Here is a 27,623-nt window from a genome sequence, read left to right as displayed (position 1 = left end):
TGGGGATGGGATCCGGATGAGAGCGGGATGGGGATGGGAACGGGATGGGAATGGGAGCAGGATGGGGATGGAAGCGGGATGGGGATGGGGATGGGATGGGGATGGGATCGGGATTGGGATGGGATGGGGATGGGATGGGATGGGATCGGGATTGGGATGGGAACGGGATTGGGAATGGGATGGGAGCGGGATGGGAGTGGGAGCAGGATGGGGATTGGGATGGGAGCAGGATTGGGATGCGAGCGGGATGGGGATGGGAACGGGGATGGAGTTGGGATGGGGTTGGATAGGACTGGGATGGCAATTGGGAGGAGACTGGGATTGGGAAGGAGTTGGGTTAGCGGTTGGGATGGGATTCAGTTGGGATTGGGATGGGGTGCGATGGAGTCGGGATTGGGATGGGGCTGGATGGGCTGGGATCAGGATGGGGTTGTGGATTGGGAGTTGGGATGGGGCCGGGCCTGGGGCCGGGATACAGGATCGGGATGGGAATAGGAAGAGGGATTGGGACAGGGACAGGGAAGCAGGATGGGAAGCGGGATGGGGACCAGGACGGGGATCAGGACAGGACCGGGATCGGGTCAGGACCAGGATCGGGACTGGGATCGGGATCGGGATCGGGATTGGGATCGGGGACCGGCATTAAGACTGGATCAGGATGGGGATTGGATTAGGACTGGGATGAGGATGGCGATGGGAACAGGAACAGGGATAGGGATCAGGTCAGGACCAGGATCGGGACGGGGATTAGCACTAGGATCAGGATAGGGATTGGGATCAGGACCGGGATTGGGATCAGGACCGGGATTAGCACTGGGATCAGGACGGGGATTGGGATGGGGACCGGGATTGGGATTGACGACCGGGATTAGCACTGGGATCAGAACAGGGATCAGGACCGGGATTAGCACTGGGATCAGGACGGGGATCGGGATGGGGATCGGGATGGGGATGTGGATCGGGATGGGGATGTGGATCGGGATCGGGACCGGGATGTGGATCGGGATGGGGATGTGGATCGGATGTGGATCGGGATGGGGATGGGGATGTGGATCGGATCGGGATGGGGATGTGGATCGGGATGTGGATCGGGATGGGGATGTGGATCGGGATGGGAATCGGGATGGGGATGTGGATCGGGATCGGGATGGGGATCGGGATCGGGATGTGGACCGGGATGTGGATCGGGATGAGGATGTGGACCGGAACCGGGATGGGGATCAGGATGGGGATGTGGATCGGGATGTGGATCGGGATCGGGATGGGGACGTGGACCGGAACCGGGCCGGGCCGCACCGCGATGGTCCAGGTGCAGCTCCGGTTGGGCGGGGTACGGCGCCGGGAAGCCCTCGCTGGCCACGTAGCCGGAGTCGCCGCTCAGCTCCCCCCCGCACGGGAACACGGGCCTGGAAACGGGAGCGGGGGGGGGGTCACGGGGGGCGGCACCGGCACCGGTACCGGGAGGCGGTACCGGGAGGCACCGGCGGTACCGGGAGGCGGTACCGGGAGGCGGCGGTACCGGGAGGCACCGGCGGTACCGGGAGGCGGCCGGCACCGGGAGGCGGTACCGGTACCGGGGAGGGCGGCACCGGGAGGCGGCGGTACCGGGACACGTTGCGGCCGGGGCTCCCCTGTCCCAGGCCGGACCGGGCCAGGACCCAGAGCAGCAGCAGCAGCGGCAGCGGGCGGCGCCGCGCGGGGCCTCATGGCGGCAACGGCGGCGGCGGCGGCGGCGGCGGGACGGGGCGCGGGGGGCGTGGCCTGAGGCCGCCCCGCCCCTCCGCGGGCCCCGCCCCTCCGCGGGCCCCGCCCCTCCGCGGGCCGCGCCCCGCCCCCGCGGCGCCGCGCGGGCCAATGGGAGCGCGCGGCGGCGGGAGGGGCGGGGGCGCGCGGGGGGGAAGGGGGCGTGTCCGCCCCGCCCAGGGGCGGGGCCTGCGGCTGCCAGGCTGGACGCTCCCCCCCCGCCCTCCCCGCGCGCGCGGGGCATGACGGGAGGCGGCGCCACGTGCGGGGCCGGGGCACGACGCCAGCCCCGCCCCCTCCCCCCCCCCCCCGGAGCGGCGCCGCGGGGGCTGCTGGGAAACCGCCCCCCCCCCCCGCAGGGACAGCGGAGACGGGCGGGGCTGGAGCGTTTTAATGACGTCACGCGCCCCCTCCCCAAATAAAATACGTCACGTGGGGGTGCCCCCCCCAAGGGGAGGGGGGTCACGGGTGGGGGGGGTCATTTTGGCGCCGGGGGGAGGGGGGGAGCGGCCGTTCCCCCCCTCCCCCCCCCCCGGCGCCGCCGCCGCCCCCCCCCTCCTCGCCGGGGGGGCCCGGCCCGCGCCCCGCCCCCCCCCGGGGCCGGTTCCGGTTCTGGAGCCGCTGCCGCCTCCGGGACCTGCGGGAGCCCCGCCCCCCCCCCCCGGTGCCACGTCAGGTCATGACCCCCCCCCCGCCACGTCACGACCCCCCTCCGCCACGTCACGACCCGCTCCCCCCCCCCCGCCCCTGGATGCCTCGTGGGGGGGGGGAGGAAGGAGGAGGGAGGGGGGACACGGGGGGGGGGGGCAGGAGGGGTTGGGGGTCTGTGGGGGGGGGGGCGGAACAAGGGGGTCCCCAAGGGGGGGGCAGGACGGGGGGGGCCCCCTATGGGGGGGGTGTCACGGGTTGTCCCCGGGGGGGGGGGTCCCCAGGGGGGGGGGGTCCCCGGGGGGGGGTGTCACGGGGGGGGGGTCCCGGGGTTGTCCCCAAGGGGGGGAGGGGCTTTGCGGGGGGTCCCCAAGGAGGGGGGGGGTCCCCAAGGAGGGGGGGGTGTCACTCACGGCGGGGGGGTCCCGGCCCGGCCGCTCGCCCCCCACCGGGGGGGCACCGGTGACGTCACCGCGGATGACGTCACGGCCGATGACGTCACGGGCGCCCCCCCCGTCGGGGACCCCCCCCGGCGCCGCTGCGGGATCTGGTACCGGGGCAGGGCCGGGCGGCGCCGGGGGGGGCCCGGGGGGGGCACCGGGGCCTCCTGGGGACGTTGGGGACAGTTCAGGGTCCTGGGGGGCCTGGGGACACCCCGGGCCCCCCCCGGGTCCCCCCTCACCGGAGGCGGCTCCTTGTCCCTGTCCTTGTCCCCGTCCTTGTCCCCATTGTTGTCCCCATCCTTGTCCCCGTCCTTGTCCCCATCCGGCTCCTGCAGCCTGGGGGGGGTCCGGGGGGGTCATTGTGGCCCTTGGGGACCCTGTGGTGGCCCCCGATGACCCCCTCGGTGCCCCCCCCCCCCATCACCTCTCCCGCCGCTGCCGATCCCGGCGTTCCGGCGTTCCCGCTTCGCCTTCCCCTGGCGTTCCTGGTGTTCCCGGCGTTCCCGCTCCGCCTGTTCCCGAAGCTCATCCTGCTTCGCCTGTTCCCGCTCGGCCTGTTTGCGGCGTTCCCGGTGTTCCTGACGTTCCCGCTCCACTCGTTCCTGGCATTCCTGGTGTTCCCGGCGTTCCCGCTGTGCCTGTTGCTGGTATTCCCGGTGTTCCTGCTGTTCCCGGTGTTCCTGCCATTCCTGGCCTTCCCGGTGTTCCTGGCGTTCCCGCTTTACCTGTTCCCGCTCTGCCTGTTTCCGGCGTTCCCGCTTTTCCTGGCGTTCCCACTTTTCCTGGCGTTCCCGGTGTTCCTGGCGTTCCCGGTGTTCCTGACGCTCCTGCTCCACTTGTTCCTGGCATTCCTGGTGTTCCCAGCGTTCCCGCTGTGCCTGTTGCTGGTATTCCCGGTGTTCCTGCCGTTCCGTGTGTTCCTGCCGTTCCCGGTGTTCCCGCTGTTCCTGGCGTTCCCAGTGTTCCTGGTGTTCCCGCTCCGCCTGTTCCCGGCGTTCCCGCTTTACCTGTTCCCGCTCTGCCTGTTTCCGGCGTTCCCGCTGTTCCTGGCGTTCCCGGCGTTCCCGCTCCGCCTGTTCCCGCTGTCTCCGCACCTGCTCCGGGTGGGTGAAGCGGAACAGGTGGCTCCCGCCGAGGGTGACGCGGTCCCCTGGGGGGGGGACACGGTGACAACACCGGGTGTCCGGGTGTCCCCCCCCCCCGGTGTCACCGTCACCTACCGGACAACAACACCCGCGGCGCCGTCACCCGCGTCCCGTTGACGAAGGTCTCGGCCCCCGCCAGGGGCTCCAGGGTCACCACGGCTGGGGGGGGGCACCGCCGTGACCCCCCCCCGCACACACAAACCCCGCCCCCCGCACACAAACCCCGCCCCCCGCACACAAACCCCGCCCCCCGCACACACAAACCCCGCCCCCCGCACACACAAACCCCGCCCCCTGTGCACAAACCCCTCCCCCCATGATGGTGCCTGGGGGCGGGGCTACCTGCGGGGGGGGCGTTGGGGGGGGGTCTCGATGGAGTCACGTGGGGGGGGGGTCTCGTTTTGGGGGGGGGGGGCTGATCCCAGGGTGTGTCCGGGTTATGGGGGGGGGGTGTCCCGAGGGGGGGGGGGTGTCTCATCCTGGGGGGGGGGTCTCATTATGGGGGGGGCGGGAACATGTTGGGGGGGTCCTTATGGGGGGAGGTCTCATTTTAGGGGAGGGGTCTCATTTGGGGGGCGGGGTCTCATTTTGGGGGTGGTCCCATTTTGGGGGGAGGGCCCCATTTGGGGGGGGGTCTCATTTTGGGGGCGGGGTCCCATTTTAGGGGCGGGGTCTCATTTTGGGGGCGGGGTCTCATTTCGGAGAGTTCCATTTTGGGGGCGGGGTCTCATTTTAGGGGCGGGCTCTCATTTCGGGGGCGGGGTCTCATTTCGGGGGTGGTCCCCATTTGGGGGCGGGGTCTCCCCATGCCCCCCCCCCCCCCGCACCTTCCCCCCCGGCTCCGGCCTCGCTCCGGATCAGGCAGAGCCGCCCCGCAGGCTCCGCCCCCGGCAGCTCCACGTCAGCGCCGGCCCCGCCCACGCTGCGGGGGGGGGGGGGGAGGGACACACAAGGGGGGGCTCTTGAGGTGACCCCTCCCCCCATGTCCCCGTGTCCCCCCCGTGTCCCCCCCCGTGTCCCCCCCCCCCCCGGTGTCCCCACGGGGGGGGGGAGGGACACACGGGGGGGGGGTCATTGAGGTGACCCCCCTCGTGTCCCCATGTCCCCCCCGTGTCCCCATGACCCCCCCGTGTCCCCGTGTCCCCTCCCGTGTCCCCCCCCCCCGGTGTCCCCATGTTCCCCCCCCCGTGTCCCCATGTCCCCCCCTCGGTGTCCCCATGACCCCCCCATGTCCCTGTGTCCCTGCCGTGTCCCTCCCCCGTGTCCCCCCACCGTGTCCCCACCTGGTGACGCCCCCCCCGTGTCCCCGTGTCCCCCCCGTCCCCCCATGTCCCCCCCCGTGTCCCTGTGTCCCCGTGTCCCCCCCCGTGTCCCCGTGTCCCCCCCGTGTCCCCCCCGTGTCCCCATGTCCCCCCCCCATGTCCCCCCCCGTGTCCCCCCCGTGTCCCCGTGTCCCCCCCCATGTCCCCCCCGTGTCCCCGTGTCCCCATGTCCCCCCCCGTGTCCCCATGTCCCCCCCATGTCCCCCCCCGTGTCCCCCCCGTGTCCCCCCCCCGTCCCCCCGTGTCCCCCCCCCCCGTTGTCCCCACCTGGTGACGCCCCCCCCCAGCCGGTAGAGCAGCCCCGCGGCCCCCGGCGCCTCCGGACGCAGGTTCACGAGGTGGGGGGCCTGGGGGGGGGACGGGGGGGTCACGGGGGCGGGGCCACGGGGGGCGGGGCCACGGGGACCCCCCCCCGGGTGTCACCCCCCCCCCCCCCCCGAACTCGCCGTTTTGGGGCAGAAGAGGCCGATGGCGCCGCCGTCGTCACCCAGGGCCACCAGCTCGGCCAGCGCCGCCTCCCTGGGGACACGGGGACATTGGGGGGACATTGGGGACATGGAGGGACATGAGGGGACATTGGGGGGACATTGGGGACATGGAGGGACATGGGGGGACATGGGGACATGGGGGACATGGGGACATGGGGGGGACATGAGGACATGAGGACATGAGGGGACATGGGGGGACATGGGGACATGGGGGACATGAGGGGACATGGGGGACATGGGGGGACATGGGGACATGGAGGGACATGGGGGGACATGGGGGGACATGGGGACACGGGGGGACATGGGGGACATGGGGGGATATGGGGGGACATGGGGGGACATGGGGGGACACGGGGACATGGGGGACATGGGGGGACATTGGGGACATGGGGGGACATGGAGGGACATGGGGACATGGGGGGACATGGGGGGGACACGGAGGGGACATGGGGACATGGGGGGACATGGGGGACATGGAGGGACATGGGGGGACAGGGGAACATGGGGACATGGGGGGATATGGGGACATGGGGGGACACAGAGGGACACGGAGGGACATGAGGACATGAGGGGACAGGGGGGACATGGGGGGACATGGAGGGACATGGGGACATGGGGGGATATGGAGGGACATGGAGGGACATGGGGGGACATGAGGGGACATGGGGACATTGGGGGACATGGGGGGAAAAGGGGACACCAGGTCATGGGGGGGCACGGGGGGGTCCTGGGGACACGGGGGGGATCACAGGGACACGGGGGAGTCCTGGGGACACAAAGGGGGGGTCCCAGGGACACGCCCCCCCCGCTGTCCCCAGGTGTCACCTGGCCGCGCTCCGGTCCCGCGACTGCTGCAGGCGCCGCTCCCAGCGGGAAGTGAGCTCCGAGATGACGTGCTGGGGGGACGAGGGGACATGGGGACGTTGGGGACATTGGGGACACGGGGGGACATGGGGGGACATGGGGGGACACGGGGGGACACGGGGACGTGAGGGACATTGGGGACACGGGGGGACGTTGGGGACGTTGGGGACACGGGGGGACACTGGGGAAATGGGGGGACATGGGGACACGGGGGGGACATTGGGGACATTGGGGGACACGGGGGGACATTGGGGACACTGGGGACATGGGGGGACACGGGGACATGAGGGACATTGGGGACATTGGGGACATGGGGGGACATTGGGGGACACAATGGGGGGACATGGGGACACGGGGGGGACATTGGGGACATTGGGGACCTTGGGGACATGAGGGGACATTGGGTGACACAATGGGGGGACATGGGGACACAGGGGGGACGTGAGGGACATTGGGGACATTGGGGACACGGGGGGACATGGAGGGGACACGGGGACGTGAGGGACATTGGGGACACGGGGGGCCATTGGGGCCATTGGGGCTATTGGGGACATTGGGGACACGGGGGGACACGGGGGGACATTGGGGCCATTGGGGACCTTGGGGACACGGTGACGTCACCTGCAGCGTCTCCGGGGCTCCCGGCGCTGCCGCCCCCCCCCTCTCCATGGGGGGCGCTGGGGGGAGGGGGGGCCCCGCCCGGAGCCTCCTCGGGGGGCAGCGCTGGGAGGGGGCGGAGCCTTCTGACCCCGCCCCCAACCCGCCGCTGGCTCCGCCCACACATCCTCTAGCCCCACCCCTTGGTCCCCTTGACTCCACCCCCAAATCCCTTCCTTTTCTCCCCAAAATACCCCTTAACCCACCCCCAAACCCCTTAACCCCGCCCCCAATCCCCGTAACCCCGCCCCCAATCCCTTAACCCCGCCCACAATCCCATTAACCCCGCCCCCAATCCCCTTAACCCACCCCCAATCCCCTTAACCCCGCCCCCAATCCCCGTAACCCCGCCTCCAATTCCCTCAACCCTGCCCCCAATCCCCTTAACCCCGCCCCCAATCTCCGTAACCCCGCCCCCAATCCCCTTAACCCCGCCCCAATCCCCGTAACCCCGCCCCAATCCCCTTAACCCCGCCCCCAATCCCCTAACCCCGCCCCCATCCCCTTAACCCCGCCCCCATCCCTTAACCCCGCCCCCAATCCCCTTAACCCCGCCCCCAATCCCCCAACCCCGCCCCCAATCCCCCTAACCCCGCCCCCATCCCCTTAACCCCGCCCCAATCCCCTCAACCCCCAATCCCGTTAACCCCGCCCCCAATACCTCAACCCCGCCCCCAATCCCCTTAACCCCACCCTGTTCATCCAGATCCGCCCCTAACCCCGCCCCTTTTGGCCCCGCCCCCTCTTCTGAGGCCCCGCCCCCAACCCACGACCCCGCCCCTCCCCACACGGTAGCGCCCAAAGCCCCGCCCCCACCGCCCGGCCCCGCCCCTGGCCCCGCCCCTGGCCCCGCCCCCACGGTGCAGCTGGATCCTCCTTCACCCCCATGGAATTCCGGGACACCCGGATGGGATCCCACCCCCCATCCCTCTGGAGCGCCGGGAACGCCGGGAATACCGGGAATACCGGGAACGCCAGGAGCGTCGGGAACGCCGGGAACGCCGGGATCGCCGGCGCGGCCGCAGTCGCTTCCCGGGGCCTCCCGGCCGCTTTCCCGGGAATTGAAGGGCCGGACGCGGGCGGTCGCTTTGACGGGGGCTCCCGCCATGCGGATCCTGCGGGAATGGTCGGGAATACCGGCTTCCCAGCGTTCCCGCTGTCGGGAATATCGCTCCCTATGGCTGCCGAATCCCAACTCCGCCATTCCCAGGAGCCGCTTCCGAGGGGGATCAGCAGCTTCTCCCGCTCCGGGGGGGTTTTCCCGGGAAGCGGCTCCGGAGCCGGGATCGGCTCCTTGGCATTCCCAGCGTGAGGAATGTCCCCCCCGCGGCCGGAGCGCTGTAACCCAAGCCGCGATCCGCGGCGCCGGCATTCCCGGGAAAGGGCACGGACGCGGCTAATCCGGGACAGCCGTGTGACCTCCCGGGAAGCACCGGAGCGGGGCCGGAAAAACCGGGAAAACGGGGAGATTCCCGCAGGAAACGGCGGATCCGGCTCCGGGGGGAAGTTCCCATCCCGGGAATCCGCCGGGATGGGGTTGGAGGAGGGATCCGAGCGGATCCCGGCTGCTCCCGATGGGAACGTTCCGATAAAGCGGGAATGGGGGAAAGGAGCCGGCTCCGTTACCTTGGGAAGGCTCCGGTGGCCGGCGCCGGATCCGGCCGCTTTCCCTGGAAAAATGAATGGGATCCGGGGGATCTCCCGCTCCCAGGGAGCCCCAAATCCCGATGGATTCTCCCCAATCTGCTCCTCTCCGGTCGCCGGATCCGGGATGTTCCCGCGGGATCGGGACGGGGCGTCCCGGGTCCGAGGAATCGGAGGGAGGCGGGAAGAGCGGGGGGGATAAAAACACCCGGAGCTAAAAATATTCCGGGCGCTGGCGCGGAGCCGGGATCCGCCGGGATCCTCAAGGGCACCGGAGCGCCGATGCCGTCCGCGGGAATGGCGGCGTTCCCGGCGGGATAGGGGCGTTCCGGGGATGGAATTACCCCCAAAATGCGGTGCTTCCCCCCAAAAAAAAACATCCCGTTTACCTGGAATTCCCCCTGGAATGACCCACCCCCCCCGCATGGAATAATCCCCCCCTTTGGAAAATAAACACCTGGAATATCCCCCCCCCGGAATATCCCCCCCCCGCCCCCCAAATTGGCCCCGCCCCCCCCGACCTGGATCGACCCCCCCCGTGTCCCCCCCCCCCAAACTCCCCAAATTCGAAGCTTTTCCCCCAAAATCGGTGCCCCCCCCCCCCCCCCCCGCGCTCACCTGCCCCGCAGCAGCCCCGGGAGCCGGGACGGGGGCGGGGCCTGGCGCGGAGCCCCGCCCCCTTCGGCCCTTAAAAGGGCAACGGCAGCCGGTGGGGACCCTCCCATAAGCACATATAACATAAATAAAATTTATCCATATATATACATTAACATACACTTTTTTTTTTCTCTTTTTTCACTTTTTTTGCTTGTTTTCTGTCACGCTGTGGTTTTTTTCCCCTCTGTGTTCCTCTCACAAGATTCTCTCCATCTTCACTCCCTTTTCTCTCAGGTTTCCCCCCATTTTCCCTCCTTTTCCTCACACTTTTTCCTCACACTTTTTCCTCACACTTTTTCCTCACACTTTTTCCTCACACTTTTTCCTCACACTTTTTCCTCACACTTTTTCCTCACACTTTTTCCTCACACTTTTCTCCTATTTTCCCCTTTTCCTAACACTTTTCCCTCGCACTTTTCCCTCACACTTTTCTCCCATTTTCCCCTTTTCCTCATACTTTTCCCTCACACTTTTCTCCCATTTTCCCCTTTTCCTCATACTTTTCCCTCACACTTTTCTCCCATTTTCCCCTTTTCCTCATACTTTTCCCTCACACTTTTCTCCCATTTTCCCCCTTTCCTCATACTTTTCCCTCACACTTTTCTCCCATTTTCCCCCTTTCCTCACACTTTTCCCTCACATTATCCCCCATTTTCCCTTTCTCCACACTAATCCCCTCACACATCTCCCTCACGTTTCTCCCCATTTCCCCTCCTTTTCCTCATAATTTTTCTTCAAACTTTTTCCTTACACATTTCTCTCACTCTTTCCTCCCATTTTACCTCCTTTCCTAACACTTTTCCCTCACACTTTCCCATATTTCCTCTCCTTTTGCTCACTTTTCCCTCGAGCTTTTCCTCCATTTTCCCTCCTTCTCTCTCGCTTTTCCCTCATTTTTCCTCCTTTTCTTACACTTTTCCCTCGTTCTCTCTCACTTTTCCCTCATTTTGCCTCCTTCCCTTGTACTTTTACCTCACACTTTTCCCTCACGCTTTTCCCTCATTTCACATTTTTCCCTCACACTTTTCCCTCATTTCCCTCCTTTCCTCACACTTTTCCCTCACACTTTTCCCTCTTTTCCCTCTTTCCTCACCCTTTTCCCTCCTTTCTCCCCATTTCTCCCCCGTTTTCCTCACATTTGTCCTCCATGGAGCCCCGGCCGCCGGTCGCCGCCTTCGGACGCTCCTCCAGGTACAGGGGATTCCTGGGATATCGGCACTAAAATAAAACAAAACACAATAAAACTATATATATTTGTATACATATATATATGTATATGTGCTGTGGGGCAAAACCAAACTCCTTGTTTAACAATTATCTCCTAACGGCTCCTTTAATCCTTCCCAATCCATATGGAAGCGCAGGGAGGTTATGAGGGAAACAGGAACAAATCCCACCTACCGTGCACGAATTTTGGAGTTTTTTTGTGATTTTTTCTCCCATTTTTGCATTTTTTCCTGTTTTCCACAGGCAATCGGAGACCGTGAGCCGGCACGAAGGCGCCGCGGCTCCGGAATGCCGGAATGTCCCTCATCCCGCGGCTCCGGCACGGCCGGGAATGCCGGCCAGGTGGGAACGGCGCCGCCGCCCTTGTTCTTGTGTCATTAATAGTAATTAATGACCCCGTTAATGAAGCGGGGCTGTCGGGAAGGGCTCCCGGCTCCGCAATGAGGATCCGGTCGCTTTTCCAGCTGGACGGACGGAGCCAACGGGATCTGCCCCTTCCTGCTGCGCCTGGAGCTGCTGGCGCAGGTCCGGAGGGAAGGGGGAATGGATACGGGAATGGGGAAATGGATACGGGAATGGGGAATGGAGCCGGGAATGGGGAAATGGATACGGGAATGGAGCCGGGAATGGGGAATGGAGCCGGGAATGGAGCCGGGAATGGGGAATGGAGCCGGGAATGGGGAATGGAGCCGGGAATGGGGAATGGAGCCGGGAATGGGGAATGGAGCCGGGAATGGGGAATGGAGACGGGAATGGGGAATGGAGACGGGAACGGGGAATGGAGCCGGGAATGGGGAAATGGATCTGGGAATGGGGAATGGAGACGGGAATGGAGCTGGGAATGGGGAATGGAGACGGGAATGGGGAATGGAGACGGGAACGGGGAATGGAGCCGGGAATGGAGCCGGGAATGGGGAATGGAGCCGGGAATGGGGAAATGGAGCCGGGAATGGGGAATGGATCCGGGAATGGGGAAATGGAGACGGGAATGGGGAATGGAGCCGGGAATGGAGCCGGGAATGGGGAAATGGAGCCGGGAATGGGGAAATGGAGCCGGGAATGGGGAAATGGAGACGGGAATGGGGAATGGAGACGGGAATGGGGAAATGGAGACGGGAATGGGGAATGGAGACGGGAATGGGGAAATGGAGCCGGGAATGGGGAAATGGAGACGGGAATGGGGAATGGAGACGGGAATGGGGAATGGAGACGGGAATGGGGAATGGAGACGGGAATGGGGAATGGAGACGGGAACGGGGAATGGAGCCGGGAATGGGGAAATGGATCTGGGAATGGGGAATGGAGACGGGAATGGGGAATGGAGCCGGGAATGGAGCCGGGAATGGGGAAATGGAGCCGGGAATGGGGAAATGGAGACGGGAATGGGGAAATGGAGACGGGAATGGGGAATGGAGACGGGAATGGGGAAATGGAGCCGGGAATGGGGAAATGGAGCCGGGAATGGGGAATGGAGACGGGAATGGGGAATGGAGACGGGAATGGGGAATGGAGACGGGAATGGAGCTGGGAATGGGGAATGGAGACGGGAATGGAGCTGGGAATGGGGAATGGAGACGGGAATGGGGAATGGAGACGGGAATGGGGAATGGAGCCGGGAATGGGGAAATGGAGCCGGGAATGGGGAATGGATCCGGGAATGGGGAAATGGAGACGGGAATGGGGAAATGGAGACGGGAATGGGGAAATGGAGACGGGAATGGGGAATGGAGCCGGGAATGGGGAATGGAGACGGGAATGGGGAATGGAGACGGGAATGGAGCTGGGAATGGGGAAATGGATCTGGGAATGGGGAAATGGATACGGGAATGGAGCCGGGAATGGGGAAATGGAGCCGGGAATGGGGAATGGAGCCGGGAATGGGGAATGGAGCCGGGAATGGGGAAATGGAGCCGGGAATGGGGAAATGGAGCCGGGAATGGGGAATGGAAACGGGAATGGGGAAATGGAGACGGGAATGGAGCCGGGAATGGGGAAATGGATACGGGAATGGGGAATGGAGACGGGAATGGGGAATGGAGACGGGAATGGAGCCGGGAATGGGGAAATGGATCTGGGAATGGGGAATGGAGACGGGAATGGGGAATGGAGCCGGGAATGGAGACGGGAATGGGGAATGGAGACGGGAATGGAGCCGGGAATGGGGAAATGGAGCCGGGAATGGGGAATGGAGCCGGGAACGGGGAAATGGATCTGGGAACAGGGAAACGGCCCTTGGGAAGGGGGAAATGGATCTGGGAATGGGGAAAGGGCTCTTGGGAAGGGGGAAATGGATCTGGGAAATGGGGAAATGGATCTGGGAATGGGGAAATGCATCTGGGAATAGGGAAACGGCTTTTGGGAGAGGGGAAATGGATCTAGGAACGGGGAAATGGCTCTTGGGAAGGGGGAAATGCATCTGGGAATGGGGACATGGTCCTTGGGAAAGGGGGAAATGGACCTGGGAATGGGGGAAATGGACCTGGAAAAGGTCCCTGGGGAAGGGCCGCGGGAAGCGCCGGAATTCCGGCCTCCCGCCCATCCGCAGGCGCCCGGGGAGCGGCTGCCGGCGCCGCGGGAGCTCCGGGGGCGGAAGCGGCGCCCGGAGAAGGGAAGCGGCTCCCGCGTGGGATCCCACCTGGAGGAGCTCAAACGGCGCCAGGACAGCATCGACCGGTGGGGAAAATCCCGCGGGAAATCCCGGCTCTTCCCGAGAAATCCCATGGGACATTCCCAGCTCTTCCCAAGAAATCCCATGGGACATTCCGGGCTCTTCCTGAGAAATCCCATGGGACATTCCGGGCTCTTCCTGAGAAATCCCACGGGACGTTCCCAGCTCTTCCCAAGAAATCCCATGGGACATTCCCGGTTTTCAGGCTCAAGCGGAGCTCGTGGGGCGGATTCGGAGCATCCGGATCCGACGCCATCCGGGATCCGAGCCCGGAAATTCCCGCGTGGAGCCCGGATCCCTCCGGAGCCGCCGTCCGCCCGCCCCCCCTGCAGGAGTGAGCGGTGACGTCACCCCGGGCGTGACGTCACGGGTGACGTCACGGGTGACGTCACACCCCCGACCCCTCCCCACCCCCCGCCATGTTCTTTTCTTTTCCAAACATTAAACTCTGGTGACGTCATTGCTCTCCCTGCCGCCCACACCCCAAATCCGCTCTTTCTGCCCCAAAACGACCCCCAAATCCGCCCTTTCCGCCCCAAAACGAGCCCCAAAGGGGAACCCCGAAACGGCGGCTCTGCACCCGACACCGCAAAGGGGGAGGAGCCTCGCGGCGGGGAGCCCCGCCCACCCGGCGTGCAGCCCGCGCCGGGCCCCGCCCACCCCGCGGGGCCCCGCCCACCCCGCGTGACCCCGCCGCGGCGGTGCCCAAAAAGGGGCCGAAACCGACAAAAAGCGGCGTGGAAGTGTCCCCAGAGCATCAAAAAAGCGTGAAAAACGCTTAAAAAGTGTCAGAAAGGGTAAAAAGTGTCAAAAAAGTGAAACGGGGGCGGCGGGGGGGGGCGTTCGCGTCGCCTTTAAGGGCGGTCGCGTCCCCTTTAAGGGGGGCGGGGCGAGGCCGCCGCGGCGGCGCGTGCGCGGTGACGTCGGCGGAAGCGGGCGGGGCGCGGCGCCAAGATGGCGGACCTGCTGGGCTCCATCCTGAGCGCCATGGAGCGGCCGCCGGGGGACGGCGCCGCGCGGGGTCAGCGCGGGGTCACGCGGGGTCACGCGGGGGTCACCAACGGTCACGGGGGGGAGGGGCGGGGGGGCAGTAACGGTCCCGCGGGGGGGGGGGGGAACCGCCCGCTGCGCCCCGCCCCCCCCGCGCCGGCCACGCCCCCGCGGAGCCCCCGCCCACCCCGTGACTGGCCCCGCCCCCCCGCGTGGCCCCGCCCACCCCGTGCCTGGCCCCGCCCCCGCCCAGCTCATGCGCTTGGCCCCGCCCCCCACGTAGCCCCCAACCCCCGTACTCGGCCCCGCCCCCACGGAGTCTCCGCCCAAGGCCTGCACTTGGCCCCGCCCACCCTGTGTCTGGCCCCGCCCCTCGGAGCCCCGCCCACCCGTTGCACCTGCTCTGCTCCCCTCCTCCTGGCCCCACCCCCTCCCCACTCTCCCCCCCCGCTTGGCCCCGCCCCCAGGGCGCCCCTAACCCCGCCCCAACGGGGTCCTGTGGCCCCGCCCACACTGTGGGGGGGGGGAGGGGTTGGGCCCAGGCGTCCGGGCCGACCCCCCCTGTGTCCCCCCCCCTCCAGAACGGGCCGCCCGGGCCAAGAAGCTCCAGGAGCAGGAGAAGAGGCAGAAGGTCGAGTTCCGCAAGAGGGTGAGCGCGGCCCGGACGCCTGGGCCCTTCCCGGACACCGGGGCCCTTCCCGGACACCGGGGCCCTTCCCGGACGCCGGGGCCCCTTCCCGGACGCCTGGGCCCCTTCCCGGACACCGGGGCCCCTTCCCGGACGCCTGGGCCCCTTCCCGGACACCGGGGCCCTTCCCGGACGCCGGGGCCCCTTCCCGGACGCCTGGGCCCTTCCCGGACTCCTGGGCCCCCTCCCGGACGCCTGGGCCCCTTTGGGGCGTCCCAGATTCCTGGGCCCCCTTTGGGGTGTCCCAGACGCCGGGGCCCTTTCCCGGATTCCCGGATCCTTCCCGGACTCCTGGGCCCTTTCCCGGACGCCTGGGCCCCTTTGGGGTGTCCCGGACGCCGGGGCCTTTTCCCGGATTCCCAGATCCTTCCCGGACTCCTGGGCCCCCTCCCGGACGCCTGGGCCCCCTCCTGGATGCTGGGATCTCCTTTGGGATGTCCCGGACTCCTGGGCCCTTTCCCGGATTCCCGGATCCTTCCCGGACGCCTGGGCCCCTTTGGGATGTCCCGGACGCCTGGGCCCCTTCCCGGACACCTGGGCCCTCCCCGGATTCCCGGATCCTTCCCGGACTCCTGGGCCCTTTCCCGGACACCTGGGCCCTCTTTGGGGTGTCCCGGACTCCTGGGCCCTTTCCCGGATTCCCGGATCCTTCCCGGACTCCTGGGCCCCCTCCCGGACGCCTGGGCCCTTTCCCGCAGATGGAGCGCGAGGTCTCGGCCTTCATCCAGGCGAGCGGGGAGCCCCGGCGCCGCTTCCAGCCCATGAGCAAGATCGAGCGGAGCATCCTGTGAGTGGGCGGGGCCTGGGGGTGGGCGGGGCCTCGCGGTGGGCGGGGCCTCGTGGGGTGGGTGGAGCCTCGTGGGTGGGCGGGGCCTGTCCGCGCTGACCCCGCCCCCCGCAGCCACGACGTGGCCGAGGTGGCCGGGCTGACGTCCTTCTCGTTCGGGGACGACGACGAGAGCCGCTACGTGATGGTGTTCAAGAAGGTGCGGGAAGGGCCCCGGCGTCCGGGAAAGGGGCCCCGGCGTCCGGGAACGTCCCCGGGATCCGGGAATGTCCCCGGGATCCGGGAATGTCCCGACATCCGGCGGGGGGGCGGCTCCAGGGCTCCGGGAAAGGGCCCAGGCGTCCGGGAGGATCCCGGGTATCCGGGAAGGGGCCCAGGCGTCCGGGAAGGGGCCCAGGCGTCCGGGAGGATCCCGGGTGTCCAGGAAGGGGCCCAGGCGTCCGGGAAGGGGCCCAGGCGTCCGGGAGGATCCCGGGTGTCCAGGAAGGGGCCCAGGCGTCCGGGAGGATCCCAGGTGTCCGGGAAGGGGCCCCGGCGTCCGGGAGGATCCCAGGTGTCCGGGAAGGGGCCCCGGCGTCCGGGAGGATCCCGGGTATCCGGGAAGGGGCCCAGGCGTCCGGGAGGATCCCGGGTGTCCCGCAGGGGGCCCAGGCGTCCGGGAGGATCCCGGGTGTCCCGCAAGGGGCCCAGGCGTCCGGGAGGATCCCGGGTATCCAGAAAGGGGCCCAGGCGTCCGGGAGGATCCCGGGTGTCCGGGAAGGGGCCCAGGCGTCCGGGAGGATCCCGGGTGTCCGGGAGGATCCCAGGTATCCGGGAGGATCCCGGGTGTCCGGGAAGGGGCCCAGGCGTCCGGCTCCCGCAGGAATTCGCCCCCTCGGATGAGGAACTCGACGCCTACCGGAGGGGGGAGGACTGGGACCCCCAGCGGGCGGAGGAGCGGCGGCGGCTGCGGGTGAGGGGGCGGGGCCTGAGAGGGGGCGGGGCCTATGTGGGGCGGGGCCTGAGAGGGGGCGGGGTCTGCCCAAGGGGATGAGATTGGAGGCGGCAGCTCTGTGTGAGTGGGGGCGGGGCCTGTGAGGGGGTGGAGCCCGGGTGAAGGGGCGGGGCCTGGGGCACCCAGAGCGAAGGGGCGGGGTCTGGCCGAGGGGTGAAGGGGAGGGGCTTGCTCAGGGGGTGGGGCCTAGCAGGGGCTCTGCTGGGGGGCGGGGCTTAGCGGGGAGCAGGGTGGAGCCTGTGGGCGGGGCTCCCGACGGGGGAGGGTCACCGCGAGGCCCCGCCCCCCCAGGAGCTGGCGGCGGCCGAGGAGGAGGCGGAGCTCCGGCGAGGCCCCGCCCCCGCCAGCCCCCTCAGCGACTACAAGGACAAATACCGGCACCTGATTGGCTGCGGCGCCGACGAGGCCGCCGCCCCCACCATGGAGGCCAACAAGGCCTACGGCTGCGGTGAGCCCGGACGCCGGGGCCCCTTGGGGGGGGGGTCCCTGGATCCTGGGGGGTCTTTGGGGGTTCCCTGGATCCTTGGGGGGTTTTGGGGGTTCCCTGGATCCCTGGGGGTCTTTGGGGGATCCCCGGATCCATGGGGCCCGTCTGGGGGATCCCTGGATCCTTTTGGGGGCTGTTTGGGCTTTTTGGGGGTTCCTTGGATCCTTGGGGGCCGTTTGGGGGATCCCTGGATCCCTGGAGCCATTTGGGGGTTTCCTGGATTCTTGGGGGGCTGTTTGGGGGTTTTGGGGGTCCCCGGATCCTGGGGAGTTTTGGGGGTTCCCTGGATCCCTGGGGGTCTTTGGGGGATCCCCAGATCCATGGGGCCCGTCTGGGGGATCCCTGGATCCTTTTGGGGGCTGTTTGGGCTTTTTGGGGGTTCCCTGGATCCTTGGGGGGTTTTGGGGGTTCCCTGGATCTTTGGGGGGTCTTTGGGGGATCCCCGGATCCCTGGGGGGCTCCCTGGATCCTTAGGGGGTTTGGGGGGGTTCCCTGGATCCTTGGGGGCCGTTTGGGGGTTCTGGGGGCTCCCTGGATCCCTGGGACCCTTTGGGGGCTCCCTGGATCCTTGGGGTGTTTTGGGGGCTCCCTGGATATTTGGGGGGCTTTTGGGGGGATCCCTGGATCTCTGGGGGTTTTGGGGGGTTCCCTGGGGGTTTTGGGGGTTCCCTGGATCCCTGGGGGTTTTGGGGGTTCCCTGGGACCCTTTGGGGGTTCCCTGGATCTCTGGGGGTTTTTGGGGGGTTCCCTGGGGGTTTTGGGGGCTCCCTGGATCCCTGGGGGTTTTGGGGGCTCCCTGGGACCCTTTGGGGGTTCCCTGGATCCCTGGGGGTTTTGGGGGTTCCCTGGATCCCTGGGGGATTTTGGGGGGATCCCTGGGGGTTTTGGGGGCTCCCTGGGACCCTTTGGGGGTTCCCTGGATCCCTGGGCGTTTTGGGGGGATCCCCGGGGGTCTTTGGGGTCTCCCGGACGCCGGGGCCCCCCCTCATCCCGCCCGTTCCCGCAGTTCCGGCCGCCAACAAGCGGGACACCCGCTCCATCGAGGAGGCCATGAACGAGATCCGCGCCAAGCGGCAGCGCCGGGGGGCGGGGCCAGCGCCGGGGGGCGGGGCCTCGGCCTAGGGGCGGGGCCAGCGCCGGGGGGCGGGGCCTCGGGGGGAAGGGAGGGCCGCGCCCGGGGAGACGGAGCCTCCGCGAGGGGGCGGGGCCTCAGCCGGGGGGTGGAGCCTCCGCGAGGGGCGGAGCCTCGGGAGGGGGGTGTCCGTGAGGGGGCGGGGCCGCGGCCGGGGGGGCGGAGCTGCGGCCGGGGGGGGGCGGGGCGTTCGCCCCCATTAAACGTCTGTGTCTGATGGAGCCTCCGAGTGACGTCAGAGGGGCCCCGGCGTCCGGGTGGCATGGGGGGGGGGGGACAAGGGAAGGGGCCCAGGAGTCCGGGTGACGTCAACGGGGACAATGGGGGGGCCCCGGAGTCCTGGGGACATTGAGGGGGACAATGGGGGGACCCTGGTGACAATGGGGGACCCAGGGGTCCTGGGTGACATCGAGGGGGACAAGGAGGGGGCCCCGGCGTCCGAGTGACATCGGGGGGACAGGGGGGGGACCTTGGTGACAGTGGGGGGGCCCTGGTGTCCGGGTGACACTGGGAGGGGCCCCAGAGTCCGGGTGACGTCCGGGGGGACAATGGGACAGTGGTGACAATGAGGGGGCCCAGGAGTCCTGGGGACATTGAGGAGACAATGGGGGGACCCTGGTGACAATGGGGGGACCATGGTGTCCGGGTGACATCGAGGGGGACAATGAGGGGACAGCGGTGACACTGAGAGGGGCCCCAGAGTCCTGGGGACATCAAGGACGACAATGAGGAGTCAGTGGTGACAATGGGGGGCCCCGGAGTCCGGGTGACGTCGAGGGGGACAATGGGGGGACAGTGGTGACAAGGGGGGACCCAGGATTCCTGGGGACATCGAGGGGACAATGGGGGGACCCTGGTGACAATGGGGGGACCACGGCGTCCGGGTGACATTGATGGGGACAATGGGGTGACCATGGTGACAATGGGGGGCCCCTGTGTCCCGCCCACGTCCCCCCCCCCAATAACGAGCCGGTCCCTCCTGCTCCAGGTCATTTATTGAAGCCGCTTTGGGGACATTGCGGGGGGGGGACACGTGACACGACGGTGTCCCCAAGGGGGGGCCGGGTGGCCCCGGGTGGCCCCGTCCGTCCTACTTGGCCTTGGGGTTCCTGAACTTGCGCCCGGCGAACTTGGCCTTGTCACCCAGCGCCTCCTCGATCCTGGGGACGTTGGGGACGTTGGGGACATTGGGGACACGGGGGGACATTGGGGACATTGGGGACATTGGGGACGCGGGGGACATTGGGGACATTGGGGACATTGGGGATGTGGGGGACATTGGGGACATTGGGGACACGGGGGGACATTGGGGACATGCAGGGATGGCCTTGGGCGCTGTGGGGACAAGGAGGGACCTGGGGGGGGACAAAGAGGGTCCATGGGGACAAGGAGGGACCTGGATGGTGACACGGGGACAGGGAGGGTCCCTGGGGACATGGGGACAAGGAGGGACCTGGATGGTGACACGGGGACAGGGGGGGACCTGGGGACATGGGGACAAGGAGGGACTGGGGGGTCCAGGTGGCATCAGAGGGGACCTGGGCATCAGGAGGGTCCCAGTGGGGACAGGAGCAATGGGGACATTGGGGACATTGGGGACACTGAGGGGACATTGGGGACACAGGGGACATTGGGGACATGCAGGGATGGGGACGGGCTTGGGCGCTGTGGGGACAAGGAGGGACCTGGGGGGGACAAGGAGGGTCCAAGGGGACAGGGAAGGTCCTGGGGGTGACATGGGGACAAGGAGGGGACATGGGGACATGGGGACAAGGAGGGACCTGGATGGTGACATGGGGACAGGGAGGGACTGGGGGGTCCGGGTGGCATCGGGGGGGGGGGTCCCAGTGGGGACAGGAGCAATGGGGACATTGGGGACATTGAGGGGACATTGGGGACATGGGGGGGACATGGGGGGGACATTGGGGACATTGAGGGGACATTGGGGACACTGGGGATGGAGCTGGGGGACAGGGAGCTGGGACAGCCCAAGGGGACGTGGGGACAACGGGGGACCCTGGGGGACACGTGGGGATGGGGAGGGTCCCGGGGGGGACATGGGGGGTCTGTGGTGACACACGGGGACGTTGGGGACACGAGGGGACGTTGGGGACGTTGGGGACATTGGGGACACGAGGGGACGTTGGGGACGTTGGGGACGTTGGGGACAGCGTCACCGACCTCATGAGCTGGTTGTACTTGGCCAGACGCTCGGAGCGGCAGGGAGCCCCTGTCTTGATCTGGGGGGACATGGGGACATTGGGGACACTGGGGACATTGGAGACATGGGGGACATGGGGGGACATGGGGAGATATTGGGGGACGTGGAGGGACACAGGGGACATGGGGGGACATAGAGGGACATTGGGGGACATGGAGGGACATGGAGGGACATGGAGGAACACTGGGGACATGGGGGGATTTTGGGGACATGGAGGGACATCCAGGGGCATGGGGGGACATGGAGGGACATGAGGGGACATGAGGGACATGGGGAGACATGGAGGGACATTGGGGACACAGAGGGACATTGGGGGACGGGGGGGGACATGGGGGGACATGGAGGGACATGGGGGAACATGAGGGGACATTGGGGGACATTGGGGACACATGGGGGACACTGGGGACATTGGGGGACATTGGGGACATAGAGGGACATGGGGGGACATGGGGGGACATTGGGGGACATTGGGGACATTGGGGACATAGAGGGACATGGAGGGACATTGGGGACACATGGGGGCACATTGGGGACACACGAGGGGACATTGGGGACACTGGGGACATAGAGGGACATGGAAGGACATTGGGGGACATGGAGGGGACATGGGGGGATATTGGGGGACATGGAGGGACGGGGGGACATCGGGGGGCATGGGGGGACATGTGGGGACATTGGGGACATGGGGACATGGGGGGAAATAGAGGGACACGGGGGGACATAGAGGGACGGGGGGGACATGGGGGGACATCGGGGGGACATGAGGGGATATTGGGGACATTAGGGACATGGGGGCACATTGGGGACATGGAGGGACATTGGGGACACATGGGGGGGACACTGGGGGACATGGGGGGACACGGGGGGACAGGGAGGGACATCGGGGGACATGTGGGGACATAGAGGGACATGGAAGGACATTGGGGACATTGGGGGACATTGGGGACACACGGGGGCACATTGGGGACATTGGGGACACATTGGGGACACTGGGGACGCCGCTGTCACCCACCTGGCCCGTGCACAGCCCGACCACCAGGTCCGCGATGAAGGTGTCCTCGGTCTCCCCCGAGCGGTGACTGACCATGACCCCCCAGCCGTGACCCTGCGCCAGGCGGCACCTGGGGACACGGGGACAGCGTGGGGACAACGTGGGGACACGTGGGGACGGGGACAGGGACAGAGACAGGGACACGTGGGGACAGCATGGGGACGGGGACAGCGCGAGGGGACAGCGCGAGGGGACGGGGACACACGGGGACAGCGTGGGGACAGTGTGGGGACAGGGACGGGGACAGGGACAGGGACAGAGACGGGGACACGCGGGGACAGCATGGGGACGGGGACAGCGCAAGGGGACAGCGCGAGGGGACGGGGACACGCGGGGACAGCGTGGGGAGGTGACACTGGGGATGTCACGGGGAGGGGGCACCGGTGCCATCACAGGGAGGTGACACTGGGGACATGGTGACACTCACACCTGGATGGACTCAGTGATGGAGCCGATCACAGGGGTGACACCGGTGCCATAGGGAGGTGACACTGGTGCCATAGGGAGGTGGCATTGGGGACATTGGGGACGTTGGGGACACTCACACCTGGATGGACTCAGTGATGGAGCCGATCACAGGGGTGACACTGGTGCCATAGGGAGGTGGCATTGGGGACATTGGGGACACGGTGGCACTCACGCCTGGATGGACTCGGTGATGGAGCCGATCACGGGGGGACATCGTGGGGAGGTGACACCGGTGCCATAGGGAGGTGACACCAGTGCCATTGTGGGGAGGTGGCATTGGGGACATTGGGGACATTGGGGACACAGTGGCACTCATGCCCGGATGGACTCGGTGACGGAGCCAATCACAGGGGTGACACCAGTGCCATTGTGGGGAGGTGGCACCGGTGCCATCATGGGGAGGTGACATTGGGGACATCGTGGGGAGGTGACAGCAATGCCATAGGGAGGTGGCATTGGGGACATTGGGGACATTGGGGACACAGTGGCACTCACGCCTGGATGGACTCGGTGATGGAGCCGATCACAGGGGAGACACTGGGGGTGTCACGGGGAGGTGACACTGATGCCATAGGGAGGTGACATTGGGGACATCATGGGGAGGTGACATTGGGGACACTGGGGACATTGTGACACTCACGCCTGGATGGACTCGGTGACCGAGCCGATCACAGGGGTGACACCGGTGCCATAGGGAGGTGACACTGGTGCCATGGGGAGGTGGCACCAGTGCCATCACGGGGAGGTGACATTGGGGACATTGGGGACATCAGGGGAGGTGACATTGGGGACACTCACGCCTGGATGGACTCGGTGACCGAGCCGATCACAGGGGTGACACCGGTGCCATGGGGAGGTGGCATTGGGGACATTGGGGACATTGGGGACGCGGTGACACTCACGCCTGGATGGACTCGGTGACCGAGCCGATCTGGTTGACCTTGAGCAGGAGGCAGTTACAGGCTCCCATCTCCGCCGCCTTCTGGATCCGCTCCGGATTCGTCACCGTCAGGTCGTCCCCGACCACCTGGATCCCGGCGTGGGCCACAAAGCGCTGCCAGGCGGCCCAGTCGTCCTGCTCGAAGGGGTCCTCGATGGACACCACTGCAGGGACATGGGGACAGTGTCACCAAAGTGTCACCAGTGTCACCAGAGTGTCACCAGGGGGTCCCCTGGGGTCCCTAGAGTGTCCCTAGAGTGTCCCCATTGTCCCCTAGTGTCCCCAGTCGTCCTGCTCGAAGGGGTCCTCGATGGACACCACTGCGGGGACAGGGGGACAGTGTCACCAAAGTGTCACCAGTGTCACCAGGGGGTCCCTAGAGTGTCCCCAGTGTCCCCTAGTGTCCCCAGTCGTCCTGCTCGAAGGGGTCCTCGATGGACACCACTGCGGGGACATCATTGTCACCATTGTCACCATTGTCACCAGAGTGTCACCAGGGGGTCCCCTGGGGTCCCTAGAGTGTCCCTAGAGTGTCCCCATTGTCCCCTAGTGTCCCCAGTCGTCCTGCTCGAAGGGGTCCTCGATGGACACCACTGCAGGGACAGTGTCACCATTGTCACCAGGGTGTCCCCAGAGCCACCCGGTGTCCCCTAGTGTCCCCTGGGGTCCCTAGAGTGTCCCCAGGGTGTCCCCAGTCGTCCTGCTCGAAGGGGTCCTCGATGGACACCACTGCGGGGGGACCACAGTGTCACCAAAGTGTCACCAGTGTCACCAGGGGGTCCCTAGAGTGTCCCCATTGTCCCCTAGTGTCCCCAGTCGTCCTGCTCGAAGGGGTCCTCGATGGACACCACTGCGGGGGGACCACAATGTCACCAAAGTGTCACCAGTGTCACCAGTGTCACCAGGGGGTCCCTAGAGTGTCCCCATTGTCCCCTAGTGTCCCCAGTCGTCCTGCTCGAAGGGGTCCTCGATGGACACCACTGCGGGGGGACCACAATGTCACCAAAGTGTCACCAGTGTCACCAGTGTCACCAGGGGGTCCCTAGAGTGTCCCCATTGTCCCCTAGTGTTCCCAGTCGTCCTGCTCGAAGGGGTCCTCGATGGACACCACTGCGGGGGGACGGGGACAGTGTCACCATTGTCACCAGGGTGTCACCAGGGTGTCCCCTGGGGTCCCCAGAGTGTCCCCAGTGTCCCCTAGTGTCCTCTAGAACCCCCTAGTGTCCCCTGGGGTCCCCAGGGTGTCCCCAGTCGTCCTGCTCGAAGGGGTCCTCGATGGACACCACTGCGGGGACATGGGGACAGTGTCACCAAAGTGTCACCAGTGTCACCAGGGGGTCCCTAGAGTGTCCCCAGGGTGTCCCCTAGTGTCCCCAGTCGTCCTGCTCGAAGGGGTCCTCGATGGACACCACTGCGGGGACATGGGGACAGTGTCACCAAAGTGTCCCCAGTGTCCCCTAGTGTCCTCTAGAACCCCCTCAGTGTCCCCTAGTGTCCCCTGCGGTCCCTAGAGTGTCCCCTAGTGTCCCCAGAGTGTCCCCAGTCGTCCTGCTCGAAGGGGTCCTCGATGGACACCACTGCGGGGACAGTGTCACCAGTGTCGCCATTGTCACCAGAGTGTCACCAGGGGGTCCCTAGAGTGTCCCCATTGTCCCCTAGTGTCCCCAGTCGTCCTGCTCGAAGGGGTCCTCGATGGACACCACTGCGGGGACATGGGGACACCAGTGTCACCAAAGTGTCACCAGTGTCACCAGGGGGTCCCTAGAGTGTCCCCATTGTCCCCTAGTGTCCCCAGTCGTCCTGCTCGAAGGGGTCCTCGATGGACACCACTGCGGGGACAGGGGGACAGTGTCACCAAAGTGTCACCAGTGTCACCAGGGGGTCCCTAGAGTGTCCCCATTGTCCCCTGAGTGTCCCCAGTCGTCCTGCTCAAAGGGGTCCTCGATGGACACCACTGCAGGGACAGTGTGTCACCGTGAGGTCCCCCAGTGTCACCAGAGCCCTCGGTGTCCCCCGAGGGTCCCCGAGTGTCCCCAGAGCCCAGGGAGAGGATGTTCTGCCCTGCACAACCCTATACAAGCCACTAGAGAAGCCACCACTTCCCTTCCTATCGCGATGCCCCCATATCCCACCATGTCCCCCCATGTCCCCCATGTCCCCAGTGTCCCCCAGTGTCCCCCAGTGTCCCCAGCCCTGCACTAAGTCCCTCCCAGACCCCTGCACAACCCTATACGAGCCACTAGAGAAGCCACCACCTCCCTTCCTTTCGCGATGCCCCCATGTCCCCCCATGTCCCCCCATGTCTCCCCATGTCCCCCAGTGTCCCCCGTGTCCCCCGTGTCCCCAGTGTCCCCAATGTCCCCCACACCCGGGTAGTCCTTGATGAAGCCCTGGTAGATCTGGCCCAGCTGCTCCCCCGTGATCAGGCGCGCGGGGTCGGGCGGCGATTTGAAGTCCAGGTCGTAGCGGCCGTCGCGGTAGAACTCGGAGGCCGCCACGTCCATCCCGATGACGACCTTGTCGGTGTAGCCGGCCTGGGCGATGGCGGCCTTGAGCAGCTCCAGGGCTGGGGGCGGCGGAGTCAGAGCGTGGGCCCAGGCGTCCGGGGCCCCATGCGCTCTATGGGGGACCCAGGCGTCCGGGGCCCCGCATGCCCCAAGGGGGCCCAGGCGTCCGGGGCCTCATGTGCTCCAAGGGGGCCCAGGCGTCCGGGACCCCCCTTGCCCTCCCCATAGGGATCCAGGGTCACCCCCACGCCCCAAGGGGGCCCGGGCGCCCGGGACCCCCCCTTGCCCTCCCCATAGGGATCCAGGATTGCCCCCACGCCCCGAGGGCCCAGGCGTCCGGGGGCCAAGGCATCTGGGACCCCGTGTGTTCCAAGGGGGCCCAGGTGTCCGGGGCCTCATGTGCTCCAAGGGGGCCCAGGCGTCCGGGACCCCCCCCTTGCCCTCCCCATAGGGATCCAGGGTCACCCCCACGCCCCGAGGGGGCCCAGGCGTCCGGGACCCCCCCCTTGCCCTCCCCATAGGGATCCAGGATTGCCCCCACGCCCCGAGGGCCCAGGCGTTCGGGGCCTCATGTGCTCCAAGGGGGCCCAGGCGTCCGGGGCCTCATGTGCCCCAAGGGGGCCCAGGCGTCCGGGGGTCGGTATCAGGCACCCCCAATGGGCCCAGGCGTCCGGGACCGCCCCCGTTCCCCCCCCCGGGCCCCAGGTCACCCAGCCCCCGCCCCGCCGGGGGCCCAGGCGTCCGGGCGCCGCTGCCCTTTGCTGACCCCCTCGCAGCCTTTCTCCGGTTACGGCCGCGGGGGCTAATTCTGGCCTCAACATTTAACGGAGGGGCCGGAAACCCAACCCGGCCTCGGCGGGGGCGGGGGACGGGAAAGGGCCCAGGCGTCCGGGCGGCCGCTCACCCTCGTGGTTCTCCAGGATGTTGGGCGCGAAGCCGCCCTCGTCGCCCACGTTGGTGGCGTCCTTGCCGTACTTGCCCTTGATGACGCCCTTGAGGCTGTGGTAGACCTCGGCGCCGATGCGCATGGCGTCGTGGAAGGACGCGGCGCCCACGGGCAGGATCATGAACTCCTGCATGGCCAACTTGTTCCCCGCGTGGGAGCCCCCGTTGATGACGTTGAAGGCCTGCGGGAAGGGGGGCGGGGGGTTCCGGGGGGCCGCGGCAGCCAATGGGGGACCCCAGACCCAATGGGGTCCCCCAAGACCCAACCGGGTCCTCCAAGGCCCAACGGAGACCCCCAAGGCGCACTAGGGTCTGCCAAAACCCAACCAGGTTCTCCAGAACCCAACCAAGCCCCATAGACCCAATGGGGTCCCCCAAGACCCAATTGGGTCCCCCAAGACCCAACGGAGACCCCCAAGGCGCACTAGGGTCTGCCAAAACCCAACCGGGTTCTCCAGAACCCAACCAAACCCCATAGACCCAATGGGGTCCCCCAAGACCCAACCGGGTCCTCCAAGGGCCAATGGAGACCCCCCAAGGCGCACTAGGGTCTCCCAAAACCCAACTGGGTTCTCCAGAACCCAACCAAGCCCCATAGACCCAATGGGGTCCCCCAAGACCCAACGATGCCCCCAAGAGCCAACCAAGACCCCCAAGACTCAACCAAGCTGCCAAGGTCAAATCGGGTCCTCCAAAAGCCAACGGGGTCCTCCAAGACCCATCAGAGACCACCAAGACCCAACCAAAACCCAACTGGGTCCTCCAAGACCCATCGCTCCAGCCCCAAGAACCAACCAAGACCCCAAGACCCAACGATCCCCCCAAACCCATTTGAGCTCCCCATAACCCAACCCCCAAGACCCTCCAAGACTCAACTAAGACCCCCCAAAACCCAAATGAGTCCTTC

At 66.9% G+C, this 27,623-nt stretch overlaps 3 protein-coding genes across 3 annotated transcripts; 1 reads left to right on the top strand and 2 right to left on the bottom strand.

Moving 5' to 3' along the window:
- Positions 1 to 1,296: 1,296 nt before the first annotated feature.
- LOC148590166 (kinesin-like protein KIF1C) lies at positions 1,297 to 6,751 on the bottom strand (the record flags this gene model as incomplete). The annotated part of the gene is made up of 8 exons (XM_088539406.1): positions 6,615 to 6,751; positions 5,748 to 5,820; positions 5,569 to 5,648; positions 4,807 to 4,901; positions 4,055 to 4,138; positions 3,929 to 3,984; positions 3,612 to 3,856; positions 1,297 to 1,406 (listed from the first exon to the last, which is right to left on the bottom strand). Coding segments are annotated over exons 1-8 (880 nt in total), but the record flags the coding sequence as incomplete, so codon positions are not given.
- Positions 6,752 to 14,437: 7,686 nt separating this feature from the next.
- SPAG7 (sperm associated antigen 7) lies at positions 14,438 to 18,574 on the top strand. Its single transcript, XM_088539405.1, has 7 exons — positions 14,438 to 14,527; positions 15,078 to 15,145; positions 15,883 to 15,971; positions 16,086 to 16,170; positions 16,834 to 16,923; positions 17,257 to 17,413; positions 18,459 to 18,574. Exons 1-7 carry the CDS (start codon positions 14,461 to 14,463, stop codon positions 18,572 to 18,574), a joined length of 672 nt encoding a protein of 223 aa, XP_088395531.1. The 5' UTR covers positions 14,438 to 14,460.
- Positions 18,575 to 19,640: 1,066 nt separating this feature from the next.
- Positions 19,641 to 26,898, bottom strand: LOC148590164 (beta-enolase; the record flags this gene model as incomplete). The annotated part of the gene is made up of 6 exons (XM_088539404.1): positions 19,641 to 19,744; positions 20,766 to 20,824; positions 21,818 to 21,926; positions 23,227 to 23,428; positions 25,633 to 25,830; positions 26,676 to 26,898. Coding segments are annotated over 6 exons (861 nt in total), but the record flags the coding sequence as incomplete, so codon positions are not given.
- Between the last annotated feature and the right edge of the window lie 725 nt (positions 26,899 to 27,623).

The sequence above is a fragment of the Tinamus guttatus genome, unplaced genomic scaffold, assembly GCF_059628265.1.
Source record: "Tinamus guttatus ecotype Peru unplaced genomic scaffold, ASM5962826v1 Tinamus_guttatus_pri_ptg001649l, whole genome shotgun sequence".
NCBI lineage: Eukaryota > Metazoa > Chordata > Aves > Tinamiformes > Tinamidae > Tinamus > Tinamus guttatus.
The sequence above is the reverse complement of the archived record's forward strand: the minus strand, read 5'-3'. Positions and strand labels throughout refer to the sequence as shown.